We start from the raw sequence: 18,031 nt of genomic DNA, 5'->3' as shown, positions 1-18,031 counted from the left end.
CTCCTCTCTGAACAGTCAGCTGGCAAGATTCTGTTCCAGGACTCCCATCAAGAAGGCCTGGAAGGCGGACACCTTTTCTTTCCCTTGGGTATGAATTTTTCTGTAAACTTTTCTACCCTTTCTGTTAATATCCAGGGTATCCAGTACCGAACATAATGGTGACTCCCTTCTGGCTCAGGCAACTGTGGTTCTCCTTTCTTTTGGAAATGGCCAAGGGCAGTTCCCACAAGCTTCCTCACAGACTGAATCTACTCACACAAGAACGGGGATGTTTGATACACACCAATATCTATAAACTTCATTTGACTGCCAGGATTATAGGCCTTAATTCCTTGTAGGCACCTGTTTACCAAGGATGTGCAGCACGTAGTAATGGAGACAAGAAAGCCTGCTACTAGAATGTCATATATTAGCAAATGGTAACATTTTCTTAGTTGATATCAGCAACAAAACCAGCACTCATTTAGGGTTAGTTGAGCTGTAGGACAGGGTGGAGTTTTCCTTTAAGTGTTTAGAAACAGTGGGTTCAACTAAAGCTATAGCTACTGGGTCGGGTTTCTCTTTTTCTCTCTCTCTCTCTCTCTCTCTCAAAAAGCTCCTAGGAAAAGGCACTTCACTTTAGCTGGCTGAAACAAAAGGTTTGTTTGGCCATCTGTAAACTTCTGGAAGGGGAGTTGTAATCAAAGAACCTACTGCTCTGACTGGACAGCCAAGCAGTAGATTATGGTACATGAACAGTCAGGACGATACATATTCATAGCCCCTGTGCAGGGGAGTAATGAAGATTAGGCTGCGGGCTATAGGCTTGGGATGACGGCAATAATCACTTGTATCCCAGGGAAAATGAATATCCTGGTAGACTCCCTCTTTGCAGTTTTAGATAAATTCTGAAGCTAAGAATAAGAGAATTCTGTTTAATTGGGATCTTCCAGGACTGGAGCACACAGTTACACTTGCTAACCACATGGGGTTGGATTTCAGAGTACAGGAGCTCAGAATGTCCCTCACATGTCTGGTACGTGATATAATGACTTCAGAAATGTGCCTATCCGGGGCTATCAGACAAGAAATGCCAGCAGCTTCCCCATGTAGGAGACCTTCGCGCAGATCAGCTGGTGTTGTGAGTATATATTTGACGTTAACAAGTATTTGCTAAAACTCTGTAGCAAGGGATTGGTGTGTGCTGAATCAAATCGCTGCAATTGTTTTACATTATGAATGCATAACTCCTAATAATTCGATATTACGATTCCATGCACTTAGTCTGTTTAAACCATCTTGCTCTTTAAATGCCTGTATTTCGGTGCACAGCAGGTTTACTAACACTAATTTTCACGCACCTTTTTTCCTTATGCAGCTACTGGTTCTATGGACTCCTGCTTGATGATCTGGAATATGAAACCACAGATGAGAGCATACCGCTTTGTAGGTCACAAGGATGCTGTCATGTCAGTACAGTTTTCACCATCTGGTCATCTTGTAGCATCTGCCTCCAGAGACAAGACAGTTCGACTTTGGGTCCCTAGTGTGTAAGTTAGTGGTCTTGTGTTCTGATAAAGTGCTGGATGCTGGCAGTGTATGCAGTTTTATTTAGTGTGACGTTAATTTGTTTAAAAACTTACTGTCCTTGCTATTCTGTGTATTTTATTGCGAGTTTTACAAATCCTAGAGACTAATTTGTTGAAAGCATTTGCATATTAATTTCCTTCAGGATGACAGAGGCCTCTCAGCAAACATCTGTGCTTCCCTACTAAACTGTAATGGAGGCGCTTAATGGAATAAGTTAGGTGTGTGTGTGTGTGTGTGTGTGTGTGTGTGTGTGTGTGTTGCATATTGAATTCATCTTTGTTGTGCATTATTCTGATTAGTTAATAATTTCCTACACATATGCTCTCAAGTTCTGCAGTCGTTCATAGGGTCATATATTTGTAATTTTTTTATAAGTGAATTTTAGGCTAACTGTCGTGAAGGGTCAAGTTCAGCTGAGCTGGCATTCCAAGGTCAGAATCAAACATGGTACCTTGTGACTTTTAGGTGAAGACGTTGACTATTATGTCAAACCCACCCATGCTGCTATAGTTTTATTCACAAACTAAGTGAATGAACTGAGTCACATGGGCTGTTTTTCTTTTTTTTCCTTCATCTCTGGCAATACCAAGGCCTTGAGTTTGCTGCTGTTGTTGTTTTTAACTTGTTTGATCGTGTAAGCTTCAAACACACGATCCACACTGCACAGGGCTCGTGCTCTCCAAAGTGCAGAGATACCTATAAACTACTGCTTGCAGAAGCAATATCTTCCAAGGCAGTGGGTGCATAATATATATGCAGATGACCTACACAGCATCAATAAGAGCATCACCTAGACTGTGAGCTTTAGCAAAGTGGTAATTCTAACTCTAGTGTTATGCAAAGAGGTTAAGGGCACACGAGATAAAAAATGGAATTTAAAAATAAAATGTCCCATGTTTTTGACTGTATTGTCCTTCTTTTGTGTCGGACATTTTAGAATAGGCAAGTTGTAATCGTATAATCAAACACACCTGCTGGAGACTTGCCTAGTTAGTACCCCTTTGCTCTCAGTTGTACAGATTTTCACAGAACGTCCAGATTTTTGCTTTATATTTTTCATCTATTCCACGTAAAATTTGTTATTTGCTGGCAAGTAACTATGGATTGAAGTCACTATATAATGACATACATTTGAGTTTCCGGCTTAATATCTCTCAGGAAATGGATACTAACAGAAATCCTGTTAATCAACTTTCTAAGTTTGTAAGAGCAGTATTTAAAATCTGTCTATACTTTCAGGCATTTGCCCCCCCCCCCCCATTATTTTATTCTTTGTCCAGATTTGTTGCTGTAAGAGGTAAAAAGTATGTAGTGCCCCTAAAAGGATTTAAATAGGCTGTCCTTTGCAGATGGTACTTTAGTGACCTCCTAAAGGAGACCTCATAGCGACACCCCAGAATCTGGTATGCTAGCTGATTCCAGAGGACAAGCAAAGAATTGTCTACCAGATAATGGAAGATTTAGTCCCTGGAATGGTCCTCAGTTACTCGCATGATGACCTGAGGTGTCTTGGCAGGACATCCACACACACACACACACACACACACACACACACACACACACACACACACACACACACACACACACACACACACACACACACACACACACACTAGATTTAAGATTTGATACCTTTGTGGATTTGCATCAGGATGTCTTGAATGGTGTGCAGGAAAGTAAAGGGTAGCAGTTATTGCTGTTCCATCGGACAAACATTCGTTGTATTGAGCCATTTAAGATATAAACGTGGCGTGAAAAATATGACGAAACATTGCAGTATAGCTCTTTTTTTTTGTTGCTCACCACAATAGTAGATAAATCATCTCTGCTGTCTTCTGTCTACATAACTACTGTCTGTGCACTTGCTTTTGCATGTTAGCTTAATGTTTTTTAAACCTCTTTATTAAACCATCACTTAAGATATAAGCAATCCTACATTTATATAAATGAAAACAAACCATGCTGACACAATCCTAGTTCCAAGCATTTTACATCACAAACCATACTAGCACACTCCCAGTATCAAACCTTGTACATCACTTATAATCTACCCAATCAATTTCAGTCAAACATTACAGAGCTAATTTAAGTCCTGCCTTCTTTTAAACCTCATTACTCCCTTGTATGTATTGTTCCCACAATTCTCATTTTTTTCCTGTGTAGTTTGCTTCTACCCTTTTCTAAAGATCTCAATTCCAATTGTTTTATCTCTGTAACTATATTCACTACTTCTAATATAGTTGGTATAGAGGTACAACTGCTGAATCCTACACAAATGCACTTTACAAGCACTTACACGAGTGTATGGATCGTGCTATCCCTAACAGAACCAAGATGCTATCCTCCAAAAAAGGAAACCACTCTGGTGCTCCTCTGCCATAAACAAACTCTACAACAGAAGAAAGAAACTGTTGCAGGAAGGAGTAAAATCCCAATACTGGAGGAGCTTCCTGGTCAGCCTCAGTAAGAAGCTGAGATCCCATATAAAATCCTCAAAAGCTAGTTAAGAAAACAAAATTGCCACTGACTCTGAAGACAGCCACAAAGCATTCTATAGCTATGTCAAGAATCTCAATGGCAACACTTAGATCTGCTCCGAGTTACAGCACAACGGCACTAAACATACAGAACCAACTGATATTGCCAACATCCTGGCAGATAGGTTCAGTGCTAACTTTAGCCCCCCCCCCCCACCCCCTAGAATGCAAAGTTCCTGTAATCACAGCTGCACATGTGAAAAAAACACACTCTCCAAAGCCAAGAACACAGCATCCATGGGACCTGACAATATCCCAGGCTGCGTTCTACATGAACTACAGAACAAACTGGCACCCCACTTAAGTACCATGTTCAATCATAGCTTCACCTCAGACTTTGTGCCCACCGAATGGCACACTGCGATGGTTATCCCACTCCACAAAGGGGAAGCCACGATGGACCCTGGGAACTACCGCCCTATTAGCCTGATGAGCCTGGCCTGCAAGGCCATAGAACGTATCATCATGGAACTCATAAACAAAGACATCGGTAATCTCCAAACTCTGGACCCCACCCAGTTTGGGTTTGTAAAAGACGGATCATGTCTCCTAAACCTGATAGACTTCCTTGAAGCAGTCACCAAAGCCATAGATGAGGGTAAAGTGGTTCATACAGCGTATCTAGATCTCGCCAAGGCTTTCAACACCACCCCCCCACTCTGGAATTATAGATAAACTCACTAAACTAGGTATAAATCCCTATGTCACAAGATGGGTTGCCAACTGGCTCACGGACAGAACCCACACTGTGAAAGTAGCAAACTCCAAATCCAACTTCAGACCAGTGACAAGTGAAGTACCACAGGGTTCAGTCCTGGGCCCTCTCCTGTTTGGTATCTACTTCTCTGAAGTACAGGCTAACGAAGTTTGCAAATGACTGCAAAGTTGGAGCCATAATCGAAACTCCTAATGATGTGGACATCCTACAGAAGGGCCTCACTGAGTCAGATGCCTGGTGTCAAAGCCGTGGCCTGAAGCTCAATGCCAAAAAGTGCATTGTCATCCCCTTTGGTAAAAGCTCTGTACCCATGAACTACCACATAGGTGGTAGTCTACTTAACACCGAAAGTGTGATAAGAGACCTTGGGACACAGGTGGACAGTAGTCTCTCCTTTGATAATCACGTTGGTCAGGAAATCCTTCTATGTGGTGCACCTAATCACAAAAGGTTTCTCATCCAGAAAAAAAGAGGTCATTGTTCCCCTCTACTCATCACTCATTAGACCCATTATAGAGTACGGTGCCCCTTTTGGTATGTACCTCACAAGACCTCTACAACTGGAGTGACCACAGAAATACCTCACAAAGAGGATTACTGGCCTCAAACAGATGCCTTATGCAGACAGTCTCAAAAAATCCAACTTTACTCCGTAGCATATCGCCTACTCAGAGGCGATCTCTGCCTAACATACAAAGCTATGTCAAACCCAGAGCTGTTGGACATGCTCCACTTAAAGAAATCCCAATCCCTCCGAGCTACACACTGTAGGGACCTAAACCTTGTCACCACAATAAATAGAAGATGTTGGAGGGATAGATTCCTGTCCCAGAGACTTCCCATACTCTGGAACAGACTACGTATCTATATCAAACAGAGCTCCTCATTAGCACTCTTCAAGAAAAATCTTGATGATTGGATGGGAAATAGGAAATTCACCCCGGGGATCACTTCTGTGGCTCTGCTCAACAGGGGCACAGGAAAATAATTTTCTTGGGTGGCAAAAGCTAGGGTACCTTTTTGGCTAGGCTTATATAGGCCCTAGGGCCAATAGCGTAGTACCTACCTATGAACCTATTTAGATTTTGATTTCCATTTTCTAGTAATTGCTTTTTTGGCAGCCACCATAATAAAACACAGCAAGACCTTACCATGCCTAGGCAATTCCAATTCTGTATTCCAGCACAGAAAAATCATCTCCCACGTCAAACAAATCCACCAACCCAGCATCTCCGACAATGCATCCTGCAGGAAATCCTTAAAATCTGCCAGCCCACCCCACTCCCAGAAAATATGTTCCCAAGTACCGCTTTCTTCCCATCACACTTCCAGTATTTGCTGTCTACTTGATGAAAAATTCTCTGAAGTTTACTTGGGGTATAAAAATATCTATTATAACTTTTCCAAGCAAAAATCCTAAATCTTCTAGATGTTGCATATTTGGGAGACATACATATATCCTGCCATTTGTCTCTTTGTGAATTGCTTACCCAGTCTCTCTTCCCAATCCTTTCTAACCTCCTCTGATTGATTCTTATAGTTATCATGCAATATTTATATGCTCTACTAATTATTCCTTTTTTTGAACGGCAACTTCTATTCTAGATTCTACTAAAAACTCTACCAGTGCTGGTCTTTAGTTTAGGACCCCCCCCCCATTTCTTTCTCTTTGCCTATACTCTGCCTTCCCTATCAAGGATTGATATCAATCTGTAACCTGCAGTCCAAATAATTCTTGGCCTCTTCTTTTACCTTTACCTCTCTAGTTATTTGCCCCCAATACCTTGGTTCCTTTGCCATTTTTCTAGCTTTTGCATGTTTGCTTTGTTTTTCTTGGTTCCTGCTACAGAATTCTATTGCACTGCGCTTGTTTTTGTGTTTTTTTTCTTCTGCCTTGAATGGTGACTAAAACCTTTTGCTGCCTTGACTAATCATTTTTTGAACAGTGATGTGGAACATAATTTGTTTAAAGGCTTAGCTGTACACCACATATCTTTACTGGGTCTGTGAAGGATTTGCAGATAAATATGGCACCATCATGACAGATTGATGAATTCTGAGAAATGTAGTATCTTTTTTTTGCGACTGACGCTGTCGTGAAGGCAGTTGGTCAGAAATGACTGAATAAACTATGCTTAAAGGTGCTTCATCAGGACTTCTCCATTTAAAATGTATTGTATCTTTCTTTAAGGTTTGGTGACCTCTGATTGAATACAAGAAGGATGGGGCAGGGAGCTCTGCCCCCTTCATGGGGGTGTTGGGGGCTTTGCTGTCTTTGTAGTGAAGAAGCAGAGTTTATTTATTTGCAGTTTGTTTGCCAGGAAGAGCCCATTTTCAATAGAGTGCTGGGGAGAAAAGCTCCATAAAAAACAATATATTTATTTATTTTACATTTGTTGACTGGGCTAGTCTAACTGGATACATGTCCATTTTCAGTAGAGGCCCGGGGAAAAAAGCTCCACATAAGCAAAATTTAGCAACTTCAGGTACAGATAAGTAAATTGTAACAAATTTAGGTACAGTACTATTTTAAGGTGAAGAACACAAATGTTATTTAGAGAAATAGTAGTATTAAAGTAACAGATAATAAGAAAGAGATTGAACAACAAACAATTTTAAAGTAGCACACAATAAGAAAGAGAAATGTAAAACACACTAACAAATATAGCAGCTCCAGGTACAGTGTTTAACAGTGAGTCATCCAATTTATCCTATAGTAGCATAGCAACTTTAAGGTAGCATGTAATCAGAAAGATAAAGAATGTCTATATTGTTATTTGTATGTGAAAACAAGTTAAGGCTGCAAGCTGCAAACTATGCCAGTACATAATTTAAGGAGGATCCTATGTAAGAGAAAGTTGTAAAGACTGAATTGGTATAGGTGGGTCTACTCTGTGAGGCATAGAGAGAGTTGGGATTAAATTGCAAATGGTCATATAGGTAAGGTTCAGAGAAAGTGGTGGTAAGATTAGTCTGGGTTAGTACATGGGCATAGCCAGTGGTTACTAATGTATTCTCCGAGTTGTTTTTTGAGCAGTTTCACGGAGAGAGATGAGAGTTCCTTGGGAAGCAGGTTCCAGGATTTGCCAACAGTGTTTGCAAACAGAGAATCACTGGCCTTGTTTTTGGATTTCACTGTAGATACCAGTACTTTACTGGCTGAGCAAAGGGTTGTCAAATTACTGTAGGGGGATAGAAGGCTAGTAAGTATAGGAGTATTTTTAGGAAGATAGAGGATCTTATGGGCAATAATAAGTTGTTGAATCTGAAGTTGATTATGAAATTCTAGCCATTCTAGTTGCTTTAGGTTTTGACAGTGGTGAGTTCTAAATGAGGAGCCAGTAGCAAATCTGGCAATATTGTTGTAGGAGGTAGCTAGTTTGTTAAGGTTTTTTTTGATAGGTTGGTATAGATGGGAGAGGCGTAGAGGAGGGTGGAAATTAGATGGGTGTGGGCAATAGTGGTTCTAGCTGTTGGAGTTAGGAAGGGTTTAATCCTATAGAGGGAGCCTAATTTTCTGTTTACTGTTTTTATTGTTGTGTTAATATGTGTGTCAAAGCTAAGATTATGGTCTGTTGTTACACCTAAGAGCTTGGTAGTTGGATCGGGAGATGTGACAATGCCATCATTGGATATAACTGTGAGGTCAATTGGGGGGATCTTTGTGTGGGAGTGAAGAGTAGTAGTTTTGTCTTTTTAGGATTCAGGAGGAGCCTATGCTGTACGAACCAGCTTTCTACTATGTTGAGCACTGTTTGGGTAATGGACTGGAGTTGAGGTGTAGAGGTAGCCAAGAATATTAGTGTGGAGTAATCATCATATTGGCTACATGTAGCCTGAGGAATTATTAGATTAAGATCATTGATGAAAATTGAGAAAAGGATAGGGCCCAGGATAGAACCTTGAGGGACTCCTAGGGTAATAGGAAGGTGAGAGGATAGATTATTTTCACAAAGCACAGCCTGTTGCCTATTTTTAAGGTAGGATTTAAACCATTGTAAAGCATGTGTATCTAGTGAGAGAGACTTAAGTATATTCAAAAGAAGCTGATGGTTGACCATATCAAAGGCTTTTGATAGGTCAGTAAAGAGTGCTGAGGATAGAGTATTGTTGTTATGGTTATTGTTAATACAGTCGGAAAAGGATAAGAGGGCTGTGATGGTACTATGGTGAGGCCTAAAGCCGTGTTGACAGTTGACAGTTGGCTAGTAAGTTATTTTGCAGTAGGTGGTCTAGTAGTTGGAGGTGGATACATTTTTCCATTATTTTAGCTAAAGGAGAGAGTAAAGCTATTGGGCGGTAGTTTGAGAGTTCAGTTGAGTTGCCCCCTTTGTGCAGTGGGATAATGTGGGAGACTTTCCAGATAGATGGGATCATTCCTTTGGTAATGGTTCTTTTATAAGGATGGAAATAGCTGCATCAGTAATAGCCTTTCCTATCTGTAGATATTCTGCTGGTAGAAGGTCAGCTGAGGGGGTGCAAGGTTTTAGTTTATGAAGACGAGTGCAGATGAGGGATGTTGGGACGGTTCCACTTCATATCATCGAAATTTCATTTAATTGAAATTCAAATCATCGAGACCAAATCGTCGAAAACCCATTTCGTCGAATCTCAAATCATTGAAAACTATAAAGCAACTAGAAATAACATCCCAGACACTGTTTGCTACGTTTATGCAGGAGGGCAAGCACCCCTGCACCCCCACACCCCCATACTTAAATATACCAACTCCAAGGTCGCACTACAGTGAGGGTTAGGAAATTACCTTTTTCCCCCACTGTAGTGTGACCTTGGAGTTGGTATATTTAATTACGGGGGTGTGGGGGGTGCAGGGGGGTTTGCCTCCCTGCATAAACGTAGTAAAAACTTTGTGGAGTGTTAGTTCTAGTTGCTTTATAGTTTTCAATGATTCGAGATTCGATGATATGAGTTTTCGACAAAATGTGTTTTCGATTTGGTCTTGATGATTTGAATTTCGTTGAAATGAAATTTCGATGATATGAAGTGGAACTGTTGGGACTGGTAAATGAAATGAGGGGGTCAAAGTAGTCAAGGAGGATGACAAACTTGTGCTAACAGGAGGTAGTGAATTAGCGAGAGTTTGGACTGCATGAGTAAAGAAGGTATTAAAGGCATTAGCAATATGCGTAGGAGTTTCATAGGTGGATCCTGTTGGGGTAGGAGTTTTGTACTGACCTGGGTGGAGGAATCTGTTTATGCCTCCAGAACTTTTGAGGTTTGTATTGGTGAGTTTGCTGGTTGTTCTGGTAGAAGTTTCCTTTATCTAGAAGTATAGATTTTTTGGTAGCATTTCTCAGCTGTCTAAATGTTAGATGATCAGTTGGGTTTTTTGTTGCTCGCCATTTGGCTCAGATATTAGTATAATTTTGTGCCTTGTCTCTCTTGTTAGCCATGGAGCAGTTTTAGTCCTATTTCTCATTGAGCAGGATGGGGCATGATAGTTAAGGATTTCTAAGAATTTGGCATTACAGCCTCGTCTAATTGGAGGTGTCTTAGGGGTGACCAGTCACATGCTTTCAGTTCAGTTTGGAAATTAATAGGGTTAACATTTTTGTTGGATCGAATGGTTTTATATAAGGTTGGTTTATGGGTATTGATCTTTTGCCTGATAATGTAGGTCAGTAAGTGGTCACTGACATCATCAGGAAGGATACCCGCTTCATAAGAGAGGGGGGTGACTATCAGTATCCAGTCCAGAGTAGTTTCTTTGTTGTTGGGTTTGTGGATCCTGGTGGGGGAGGTTATAGTTTGGGAAAATCCATAAAGTTTTATGTGGGTAATCTGGCTGGCTGAGATGCAGGTGTTCCAGTCAATATTAAAGTCACCCAGGACAATGGTTTCTTGTGGGTAGTTAGTTGGAAGCCAGGAAAGAATATTTTCACGGGTGTTTATATTGTTACCTGGAGGGAGGGAGGTGCATATTATATAGATGGATTTATAGGTGTTGATTTGGAGCTTAGAGATAAGGATTTCAGCGCTGCTAATAGAAGGTGGTTGAACATTTATTGGTATTACTTGCAACTCTGCTTTATATAATATTACTACACCCCGCCCTTTTTGGTTATTCGATCTAATCTCAGGATATTGTATCCTGGTGGGGTGATTTCATTGTCCTGTGTTACAGGTTTTAACCAGGTTTCTGTTAGGCAAAGGATGTCAAAGGAGTGAACATCTAAGAGGGCATGGAGGTGGTCAACTTTATTGTTTAGGCTCTGTATATTGAGGTGGGCTATAAGGAGAGAGTTTGATGCTGTAGTGATGGTTCGAGAAGTAGAGGGACTTGGTTTATGAGGGTTAGTGGTGGTTGTGGTGTTGGGGCCAGGGTTGGGATGGATATCACCATCTAACAGTTTAGCATTTTTAATCCTATGTATGATATTTAGGAATTTACAGGGTGTGTATTTTGTTTTCTTGAGTTGGTTATAGTTAATGTGGACTAAATGATGAAACTTTGGCACTAAATAGGAGGGTGTTGAGGTAATATTAATGTAGTTTAGGTAAGGTGGTAGGTCTGACAGGGTTGATTGTTTAAGGGGATGGTTGACGTTAGTCAAGGTTAAATGTTCATATTTAGTTAGGACATAGGTTATAGATAGTAAAGGTAGGAGGGCAATTAAGAGGAATAGTATTGGGTATTTGGATCTGGTTGTAATGGTCATAGTGAACGGATAGGTAAATAAGTAGCTGGGGTAAGGTATATTAAAGAGGATGATAGTGGGGAGGTTCTGCAAGGTATTGTAGTAAGTTCCGATACTGACTTTGTAAATTGATTAAGTACTTAATGATGTAATGAGTATCTATAAGTGGTGAGCTAGGGTAGTTAGCACTTAATGAGTAGGAGGATGGGATTGGTTGAATAGGAATGGGGGTGTGGCAACTGGAGGTATATGGTTAGGACCCCTGGGGGTAGGGTAGGGGAGCGAAGTGAGCCCGCAGGGCGAATGGAGCAGGTTCAGACAGGTAACCGAGTAAGTCAGCAAAAACCTATCAGCAAGCAGATAACTACTGGGTACCTTAGTTGGGAAGGAATAGGTGTAGAGGGGAGGAAACAGAGTAATGAAAGTAAGTGGTAGCTGAGAGCAATGCTAGTGGAAAGTAGCAGGTAGAGTGGAGAGAGAGGGCAGGAAGAAATTTCTTAATTCTGGGTTAGAACTTTAATTTAATTGGAAATCAGGGAAGATGCATTAGGAGCGATCCTGGTTTAGATTGCCATCTAGTGGTCATATAGTATAATTACAACAGAAGCAAGTGAGCAGAGATAGATGGTACAGGGATTGCGAAGGCTCCTGTAGATAGTTGCAGGAGATAGCACAGGAGTTAAAAAAACAAATATATAAATATTAAGGGATAGAGAGGGGAGTATGGCTGCCTGGGTATAATGGCTAGGTATAGGTAGCGTATCATACATACACCAGATATTAAGCAAGTGTTGAAATATTACCACTCTTTTGGATAACACATGCTTTCTTGCCTCCTAGTGAACAGGGTTCTTTAGCAGGACGGCAAGTCTTTTTGCTATAGCGGAGTTGGTTGGATTTGTTTGCAGGGAGTCCTTTCACTGGGTAGGTAGGTTCATAAGGCTTTAGTGTAGGATAGATGTTTCAAACCTAGGAACAGTGGGGACAAGAGAAACAGTGAAGGGGTAAGAAAACAGATATTTAAAAGACAGTTAGGGTAGTACACAGAGATTCAGTTCAAACAAACAAACAAACAAAACAGACATTTAAAATACAGTTGGGGTAGTACTCGGAGCATTCCAATTCATACAAACAATTGAAAAACATTCATTGCAGAGTTTACAGACACATAGCAAGGCATACTGGCACATATTCAAACTTACTAATGGTACAGAGTACTCAAAGTCGGGGAAAAGGTCTAAGCAGTGTACTGCAGTCTAGCTAGGAAATACTTAATAAATGCAACAATGTTGAGCTAGGTCCAGAGTGGTATAAGCAGTGAGCCACAGGGACACTAAGGTTATTAATTAAATAAGATGCTAGTGAAAAAAAAAAGCACCTTGTGTTACTATATTCCGACTAGTTTCTCAAATATCCATCACATTAACAACATGACTGCAGTAACTATGCAGGGTATATATAGCAATTCAATATAGCTTGACTAAATAATAGCTTATGCTAACAGAAGGTGACACAAATATAATCGAACAGCTAGTGATGGCTACGTGTAACACTATCTACACATGTTTGAGGAGCTACAAGCTAAATTCTCACTCTATAGGAGTCTCACTAAGTTGGGAGTAAGCTCAGGTAAGCTATACGCAGTTCCTGCTTAAGCACCTATCCAGGCTAGCATACAAGCCAGGACACTGTATGCCATGCGGCCAAAGTAGTGTATGTCGTACCATATGTTAAGTTAGGAGGGGAGGCAAGGTTCTTTTAGCGCTCGGACAATGTTAACTTAACAGTGCTCCATTAACATTGCCAAATACCTTAACAGCGCTCCATTAACATTACCAAATACCACTCTGTTCTTGAGCGTTTGCTCAAATCGTAGTTCCAGCCCACGCGTTGATCTAGGCGAGCATGGAAGCTAGGACATGGTAAGTCCTGAGGCCAAAAAAGTATGCCATACCACTTATTAGTTTAGGAGAGGAGGCTCTAGTTCTATCACTCACGGACAATGTCCACTTTACGGCGCTCCTTCACTTTTGGCAAAAAACACGTTATCTAGTGTTCGCTTGATGAAGCATAGCAATATGTTGCTTTCTTCATTTCCGAGCAGCAGTTATATGCTTTTTTTGCTGTATTTTAATAAACTGAATGTTTGGCAATAGCACGCTGTAATCCAGTGTTTACTAAGTACACCAAATAATATAAGGCATTCTTCAGTTCCGAGCAGTGGTTATATGCTTGGAATTGCTTGGGAAAAACACCTAAAGTAGCATAGGGGAAAAACAAGCGCAAGTCAAATGCTCACAACCTGGAAAGGTTGGATTTACTATAAGTTGCTCGCAATTACCCTAAACTCGAAGCTTACACACAATATCCTTAGGTCAGACACAAGGCTAACAAAAAAAGAGGTTAACCTGGGTAGGACCATTAAGCAGGTTAGTTGGGTTGCAGAAACCTTCATTTCTGTTTATGACAAGAACCGAGCAATACTAACCATCTATTCAGCAATAGTACACAACACAGAAGCGGGATAGACTAGTACAACTCCACATGGTACACCCACTAAAAAAAAACAGATGGCCATTACCAAAATCATGCATCAGAATAATAGTTGTTGATACACAGTAGACATAAGTCTAAAGTCCTAATAACTATACACAGCTCAAGCTGAACAGATTAACCAGGCAATATAGATAAGCAGTAGTAACAACTCACAGTAGCTTACAGAAGTTAAGACACTGGGGCCAGGTACGCACAGCAGCCAGGGGGTCAGTTCCTAATAATAAAGATGGTGGCTTGCCAGGTAAGAGGGATATATAGGATTAGAAAGGATGTGAGAAGGGGAGGGGAATACAGAGGTGGGCAATAAGACCAGGAGGGGCTAGTCCCTAGATGGTTAATTACACTAACATCAGCTGGTAAACTCCCCTACCAGAGGTGAAAACATATTGGGCCTGGTCATCACCAACATGGGCGACAGGTGTTCCACACCGGAGGTCAACCTGTCACTGGCTAGATCAGACCATAAACTAATCACTCTGGATATCCACACCACACCACCACCTCCAACCAAGGAAACCACAGTGAAAAACTTTTCTATAGCAAACTTCACCTTACTTAAGACAGAGGTGGTAAGTTTCATAGCCCTCACGCTAAAGGATAACAGTGTCCAAGATGTAGGAACCTTTACAAATGCACTCTATGAGCACATACAAGGATGCATGGATTGTGCCATCCCTAGCAAAACCAAGGCTCACTCCCCTAAGAGAAGGAAACCAGTCTGGTGGACCCCTGCCATAAACAGGCTGTACAATAGGAGGAGGAAACTAGTTAAAAAAAAAAAAGCAAATCCCAAGAAGGAAAGACATCCCTGATCAGTATCAGTAAGAAACTAAGGTCCCTCATAAAATCCTCCAAGGCTAACTTTGAAAGAAAAATAGCCAAGGATTCGAAAGATAACCACAAAGCCTTCTTTAACTATGTCAAGAATCTAAGTGGCAACTTGCAGATATGCTCTGAGCTAGTGCAAAATAGCACAAAATATACTGAACCCACTGATATTGACAACATCCTGGCAGATAGATTCGGTGCAAACATCACCCCCAAAAGGGCCCACAACAGTACTGGAAAAGTGTAGTGTCCCGGAAATCACAGACGCACAGGTGAAAACAGCCCTTTCAAAAGCCAAAAGCACAGTGTCACTGGGGCCAGATGGTGTCCCAGGCTGTGACTTGCACGAACTACAGAATGAACTAACCCCCCACCTAAATGCACTGTTCAACCTCAGCCTCTCCACAGGCTACGTGCCCATAGAATGGAGAACAGCAATGGTTATTCCTCTCCACAAAGGAGGGGCCACAACTGACCCTGGTAACTATCGCCGATAAGCCTGTCTAGCCTGGTCTGCAAGGCTGTGGAGTGCATCATCATGGAACTCATTAGCAAAGACATTGGGAACATACAAACACTTGACCCGACCTAGTTCGGCTTTAAGGGCAGATCATGCCTACTAAACCTGGTTGACTTCTTTGAGACCGTCACCAAGGCCATAGATGAGGGGAAGGTAGTTCACACAGCCTACCTTGACCTCGCCAAGAATTTTGACACCATTCCCCACTCTGGAATTATAGAAAAACTCACCAGCCTGAACATAAACCTCTACGTCACGAGATGGGTTGCCAACTGGCTTACAGACAGAACTCACACGGTAAGAATAGCGGGCTCCAAGTCTGACTCTAAACCAGTTACAAGTGGTGTCCCACAAGGCTCAGTCCTGGGACCCCTACTGTTCGGCATATACTTCTCAGAAGTTCAGGCAAACACAAGAGGACTATGGCTAACCAAGTTCACCGTTGACTGCAAACTGGGAGCCATAATTGACTCTCTGGCTGACAAGGACATTCTCCAAAAGGGCCTTAACTGAGATGGACACCTGGTGTCAAAGTCATGGTCTCAAGCTAAATGCCAAAAATGCATAGTCATCCCATTTGGGAAAAACAAAACACCCATGAATTACCACATAGGTGGCAGCCCCCTTAATACAGAAGAGGTAATAAGAGATGTGGGGACCCAGGTAGATAGTAATCTCTCCTTTGACAATCATATTGCCAAAGTAGTTAGGAAATCCTTCTATGTGCCCCATCTAAGTACTAAAGGGTTCGCATCTAGAAATAAAGAGGTTATAGTGCCACTCTACTCTTCACTCATCAGGCCTATCATAGAGTACAATGTCCCGTTTGGGATGTACCTCACAAGACACTTCCAACAGCTGGAAAGACTACAAAAGTACCTCACCAAGAGGATTACTGGCCTCAAACATATGTCGTATGCAGTCCAACTGGAAAAACTCCAGCTGTACTCAGTCACATATCGCTTACTCAGAGGTGATCTCTGCCTGACTTACAAAGCCATGTCCAACTCAGAATTGATGGACATGCTTCACCTTAAGAAATCCAAGTCACTGCGAGCCACTCGCTCTAGTGAGCTAAACCTCGCCACAACAAAAAATAGAACATGCTGGAGGGATAGGTTCCTGTCACAGAGACTCCCCATGCTTTAGAACAAAATTCCTAACTACATTAGGCAGAGCCCCTCACTAACACTCTTCAAGAGAAACCTTGACTAGTGGATGGCTAACAAAAAATACACCCCTGGGATCATTTCATTGGCTTTTCTTGACAGAGGCTCAGTTAATTGATCAGTGGGGTGGCAAAAGCTGACACACTCTGGCTAGGCTTATAAATGCCCTCGGGCAGATAGCCTAGTACCTAACTATGAACCTATGGACTGTCTTAAGGTGCTATGTTAGAGGAGGGGGGACGTGAAATGAGATGGTACATTAGGGGTTAGACTAGAGAGTAGAGGTGTAGGTGGAAAGTAAGACCAAGGGGCAGATAGACAGTGGACTCTGAGTCAGAGCTCAGACAGGTAACCGAGTAAGTCAGCAAAAACCTATCAGCAAGCAGCTAACTACTGGGTACCTTAGTTGGGAAGGAATAGGTGTAGAGGGGAGGAAACAGAGTAATGAAAGTAAGTGGTAGCTGAGAGCAATGCTAGTGGAAAGTAGCAGGTAGAGTGGAGAGAGAGGGCAGGAAAAAAATTCTTAATTCTGGGCTAGAACTTTAATTTCATTGGAAATCAGGGAAGATGTATTAGGAGCGATCCTGGTTTAGATTGCCATCTAGTGGTCATACTGTGTAATTACAACAGAAGCAAGTGAGCAGAGACAGATGGTACAGGGTTTGCGAAGGCTCCTGTAGATAGTTGCAGGAGATAGCACAGGAGTTAAAAAAAAGAAGAAAAAATATAAATATTAAGGGATAGAGAGGGGAGTATGGCTGCTGGGTATCCTGGCTAGATAGCATATCATACGTACACCAGATATTAAGCAAGTGTTTAAATATTACCACTATGTTGGATTATTATTATTATTATTATTATACATTTGTTGACCGGGCTAGTCCCGCTGGATATATGTCCATTTTCAGTGGAGGCCCAGGGAGAAAAGCTCCACAACATAAAAAAGTACACTAAGACATAGATATTTGCAAAGAAATTAGGACATTGCAAAGCTTTGGCACACATTACATGTCTTAGGATTTAGCATTCGAATAGGAAAGCAACTAATGCAAACAGTTGTTTGTATTAATAATGCAAGTATATCTAAGAGACAATATTAGTTATAAAGTCACACAGCAATTTCAAACTAAAATACTATTGACTAATAGCTATGAGTTTTCATAGGAAGAAAAAAGTGCTTGGATAGGCTTATTCTGTAAAGTCTCGCGAGATCCAAGTGTAATATGGCTATGGTTAATCATTCAACTGTATAAACATAAATGCATGCACATTAATCCTTCAAATAGTCAAACACACTTTATTATCAATAGAGAAGACACAAGATAATGCCCATAAGCTGGGTATCAAGGGAAGGGTTAATCGTTAGTCTGGGTTAGCACAGGGGCATAGCCAGTCTGATTTAAGGTAGGGTTTTAAGTTTGCTTTTAAATAGATTGGCTGGGGATAGGGAGGTTAGGTGATTTGGGAGGCTGTTC

The 18,031-nt window shown here is 41.4% G+C and overlaps 1 protein-coding gene across 1 annotated transcript in view; it reads left to right on the top strand.

The window, feature by feature from the left end:
- POC1A (POC1 centriolar protein A) overlaps positions 1-18,031 on the top strand; it is a 1,972,436-nt gene that overhangs the window by 110,009 nt on the left and 1,844,396 nt on the right. Inside the window, exon 3 of the mRNA XM_044078845.1 lies at positions 1,358-1,529. Coding sequence (XP_043934780.1) covers positions 1,358-1,529 — 172 coding nt within the window. The remainder of the gene's footprint in view (positions 1-1,357; positions 1,530-18,031) is intronic.

This window comes from Protopterus annectens, chromosome 7.part1 (genome assembly GCF_019279795.1).
Source record: "Protopterus annectens isolate FY-2018-M chromosome 7.part1, PAN1.0, whole genome shotgun sequence".
In the NCBI taxonomy this organism is placed as follows: domain Eukaryota; kingdom Metazoa; phylum Chordata; order Ceratodontiformes; family Protopteridae; genus Protopterus; species Protopterus annectens.
Note: the sequence above shows the minus strand (reverse complement) of the source record. Positions and strands in the feature narration are given on the sequence as shown.